The sequence below is a fragment of the Pinus tabuliformis genome, chromosome 4_1 (assembly GCF_031772625.1).
Source record: "Pinus tabuliformis cultivar Carrire ecotype Pingquan chromosome 4_1, CPIR1, whole genome shotgun sequence".
Taxonomy (NCBI): domain Eukaryota; kingdom Viridiplantae; phylum Streptophyta; class Pinopsida; order Pinales; family Pinaceae; genus Pinus; species Pinus tabuliformis.
Window position 1 is genome coordinate 229172319 of NC_142303.1, and position 5065 is coordinate 229177383.

General features: G+C 38.9%; 1 protein-coding gene across 1 annotated transcript; it reads left to right on the top strand.

Moving 5' to 3' along the window:
- Window positions 1-364: 364 nt before the first annotated feature.
- On the top strand, window positions 365-1755 carry LOC149175068 (RING-H2 finger protein ATL3-like). Its single transcript, XM_089422753.1, has one exon. The coding sequence runs from the start codon at window positions 468-470 to the stop codon at window positions 1434-1436; it is 969 nt and encodes a 322-aa protein (XP_089278879.1). The 5' UTR covers window positions 365-467; the 3' UTR covers window positions 1437-1755.
- The last annotated feature ends 3310 nt before the right edge of the window (window positions 1756-5065 follow it).

Consider the following 5065-nt stretch of genomic DNA (forward strand, 5'->3'; position numbering starts at 1 on the left):
GTTTAATCCATCGTAAAGACCAAAATAATCATAATTTAAAAAATACACTCCTGAAAAACCCCAACTAAAACGTCATCTAACCCTAAAAATAGGATCAGTTTTCAAGGGCATTTGATTATAAAAACAAATACAAGTGACTCATGCTCAGAACGACAAGTCCTTTCTGTTTATTATTATTATTGAGCAGATCTTATCCAGCCCGCCTTTAATTTTTTATTCTTTTATTGCAGTGTTTCGGTCGTATCCGCCAGCCGACGACCACCATGACAGGTTTGACGGGCGGCCGGTGGTCGTCCATGCACGCAGGCGCGGCCTCGGATTCTGCGTCCACTTTCCTATATTTTTCGACTTTCCCCCATTCCCATCGAATTCACAATCGTTTGCAAGGCAGCCTCTGAGTCGGCTCGAGCATTACGGTATACAAGCAATTCTTCAGAGCGTTTTCAGTGTCGACTTCGCATCCGGCGATGGATTCTCACGACGATTTCAATGGGGATAATGCAGTTCACCATTCAACGGCGATGGCCATTGGTAAAAATGCCATGGGTGGCATCGTAGTTCTCTGCGCGGTTGTTCTCTATTTTGTTTTCCTGAATATCTACGCGCGCTGCGTCTGGAACCGCCGGAGCTCTTTCCGACGCCGCCATTTGGCCTTCGTCGGAGACCAGAACTCCCCGAGGTTGCACAGAGTCGGTCTCGGCAAGTCGGCGATAGAAGCGATTCCTACGTTTGTCTATCAACTGGAAAATAACAAAGCTGCGCCCGAGTGTGCCGTTTGTCTGTGCGAATTCGAGGAGGAAGAGAAAGGAAGATTGCTACCGAAATGCCACCACAGCTTTCACATTGACTGTATCGACATGTGGCTCCACTCGCATTCGACTTGCCCTCTGTGTAGAGCCAGCGCTCAGCCTGACACGCCCTCTGATTCCGTCGTGATTCTAGTAGGCGACAAGGAGACCGCGTCGGGGAGCGGCTCTGAAACGGAGAAGAAAGCTCCCCTGCCCACCATTTCATCGACCTCTATGGAACCCGACCTCGACATTAATCCCTGCCATTCGTGCAGGCACGACAAGGTTCTTCCGCCTCCGACTCATCCCACAAAAATGCTTCCCGGGGCAACACAAAAGAGGTTTCCGTCCGTGTCGAGCTCCCCCTTCTTCGACAAAGGGACCGCATCCACTTCTCGTGCAACCCTCGACAAATTCATCATCGACGTACCGCGAAGAATGGATGGTTTTTCTTCTCCCAGGCTTTATCCCAGCGACGATCACCAGATGTTTTCGCCAAGTGGGCCATCGCTCATATCCCCCGGCATTCGTCTCCGTTCATTGAAGAGACTATTAAGCAAGGGCAAAATGGTCGTTCCACAGAGTCCACAAGATGGTAGAAATATTCACAATGAGCAAGAGGATTCCTCTCAAAGCTTACATACTTAAAATCTAATGTTTAATGGTTTCTATTTCAATAATCATTAGCTCCGGATGGATTGTATAAATGTATTAGTCATAAAGCTGCTGCAAAACTTTGCTCAGCCCATGATGAATCTGACAGTTGATATGGATGGTGGAATCCAATGTTTGTGTGGTTCATAGAACGAGGGTTTTTCCTTATCCGTAAGTCTAGTTGTTTTCCCATGGTGATTCTGTGTTGGCCAAATAACCTGCTATGCCTTAACCTAACTTCGGTTACCTCTGGTTTCTGTTGAATCACTTATTGGATTCTTTTGCGCTAACCTAACTTTGATTACCTCTGGTTTCTGTTGAATCACTGATTGGATTCTTTTGCGCTAGGAAAGAGGCTCCAAAAACATCTTTACGATGGTATGAATTTCTTGAGTTATTTTTTCAGAAGAAAAAACATAATATATTCATATAAAAAAGAGATTACATAATGCAAATGCAAGAAGCATATGTAAAAAAAATGGGCCGAGCCACTTACAAATTTGTATAAATAGATCACCAAATATAACCCCGAAAGGTCAATAATGCCCCAGAAAACAAGGCAAACCCATCTATAAGGTGCAGAAATGGCACCAAAGCACAAAGCAGACAAGCAACGGAAAACAACTGAGGAAGAGAGCAGCAAAAGAAGCCACTCCTTCCTCGCCCCTCAAACTCTCCACTCGAATCAGATGAGAAACAAGATCAATGCCACAATGAACCGCATCTGCCTGCAGAAAATACCAACGGAAAGATCCATAGAAACGGCACGAAACAGAGCAAAGCCCGTTGTTCCCTCAAAGCTCCAAAGGATATTCCGCGGCCAGAACAAACCTAACTGCCGCCGAGAAGGAAAAGACCCACCGGAGCAGAGGCGAGAACTGGGGGAAGAGACGGCATGGAAAGCCACCTCGCCCCCGCTCAGAGAAGACTAAGAGACCAGAAGAAGAAAACAAGCCTGCAGGACGAAACCCCTCTGCTAGCATCTCACCGCCCGACTCAAGGGAGCCCGCTCCTCACTCCCTACTCGCCTTTGGAGAGTCCCCGTAGGTTCACCGCTCTTGCTCCTCCCGGTTCCCCTGCTCGCCGCACCTGCTCCTGCTCCTGCCAGATCCCCTGCTCCTGCTCCTGCTCCTGCTCCCTCTCTCCTGCTCACAAAACCTCCCGCTCGCTCACTTTCCTGCTCCTGCTCCTGCTCGTTATATAAAGTTATGGTCTGTCAGTATTTTAAAACGGAGTAATGATCCCTAGCGAAGCTTACAGTCTTCCGTAGGGAACGAGCCCCCCTACCGATAGGAGCTGAACTGCTTCTAGGTAGGCATACGTTGGGTTTGACGGTTAGGGCCATTTAATTTCCGGCATGAATATTAACTTGGGGGGACCTTTTTCCAGGTGGACATGGCAGATGCTGGACTGACTTGCTGATGCACCCTAAGTTAAGGCATCCTATTAACCCTCAAAGTTGGATAAAAATGTACCTACTTGCAATTTTTTAAGGGTTTCTTTTCGGTGTTTTTTCACCTATGGTGCTGCCGTTGTGTTCTTTGCGGCCAATGCTTTCCATTTTTCTATGCATGTGTAAATCCATTTGTAACTCCATGACAACCGGTAACTTCCTGGAACAACACCCACCCAGCAAACTATCATGACTGAGAACATACTATGCGGGTACTCTTGATAACAAAAGGAGATAAGACTTTATGTTTTGGCTTTTCCAAAAAGCAAAATTAGGTGTACTAAAAAAGGGTTTGGTATATCAATGTTGACAGACGGTTATTTAATTAATTTGGAAGGCGTTTAATTTACTGAATGGTTATTTAAATTAATTAATTAAAGTTTAGAAAGTTATGGTAATTATATTGATAAGTGTGTTTATTTTGAAATAGATTTTTTAAATTTTAATTTAATTATAAAAAAATTAAGTGAATTATAGAGATTTAACTTACACTAAATACATTCTTAATAATATATATAAATCAAAAGTTTAGATTTATTTCTAATGTAATTATACATTTTTTGTTTTTTCTAATTAAATTGATTAATTAAAAAAATATCATATGAACAAGTGCCATATGAAGTGAATTATAGATTTTGGACTTGTGATATCTATAACTCATGGTATTGGCTTATGGTATTTAAATATCAGTATACATCCATCTTAACCACCGATCTAGTAAGTGCTTAGAGGATCAAATATTTTTAGGTGATAAACCTCTCTTAGAGTCCAAAATTTGAAAAAGAAAAAGTTTGCAACTATAAATATTTGATCATTATTGGGCTTCATAGATCTATAATTAAAATGGATATATATATGTCTGTGGATTCAATGCTTTGAAAATACTTGTGTAGACAATACAAGTTAAACTCGCAAAATATCAAACTATTTTCTTGTATTGTTCTTAATGTCACACTTGTTATTTTTTCCATCTTTTCAAATCGATCATATGAAAAAGGCGATTGAAATCCTAGGTCATTCAAATCTTTAACATGATCTAAATCATTTTAATCTAATTGAAATAATAATAATTTTAATTGCATTCAATCATATGAAAAGAGCGGCTGAAATCATACACCATTCAAATATTTGATTGTGAAGTTTTATAATGCTTTAAACTATATTTAACTAAACAAGTTGAAGGAACAAGTTGAAGGAATTGAGCTTGACTATTATGACACTTTTCATATCCCCATATGCATGGGTTCAAGTCTCTAGAGAAACATTGTAAGATGAAATTTATGAAATAGTTGTTCTACTTGTTCAAAAAGTGACATTCATACGTACAAAGTTATCAATTCCACTAAGTGGAAAGTACTCAATTCTATTGAAATAAAAAATAAGATATATATATATATATATATATATATATATATATATATTTGTCTTTACTATAGTCAGTATTATCTTTTATTTAGATATTATTTTATTTTTAATTTAAAAGAGACATGTGTTAAATCGAGGTTTAGCAAAGATGAAATCACACATCACCCTCATGGGTTGTAGAATGTGCCTTTTGGCAAAGTTAAGAATCTCCATGGTAAAGTGGGGGTAAATCTCAATAGTTAAGAGTCTTGTCCCATATATACATATATATATATATATATATATATATATATATATATATATATATATATATATATATATATATATATATATTATTTTAAAATTAATAATAATAATAATAAATTAAAATAATACTATAATGTAGTTATTTTTTACAAGTTTTTTCTAATTTAGGAAGGTGAGATGTATGATGAAATAAGTGCCTTTTTATTGACGATGGATTAATACCCATTAGTATTTACCAACCTTCTAATTTACAGAGTTGTGCTAGTTTAATTATAATGGGTATGGAGGATAGTTATTATTGCAAAACTTATACATTATCTATTTTGATGGTGTCTCACAACAAAACCCCTAGGTGATAGGTGAGTGTGGTGATTTTAAGCTTTGAATGATAAGTTGAAACAACATATTGCTAGAGTTTGGGCATATCCTCAAACAATCAAGCAAGCAAAATGGTATGCCTTGTTGTAGGGCATTACATTATCTAAGAACCTCACTATTCATAGCTTAATTATAGTAGGGGACTCAAATAATATCAGCTCACATTTAAATCTTGGTACCA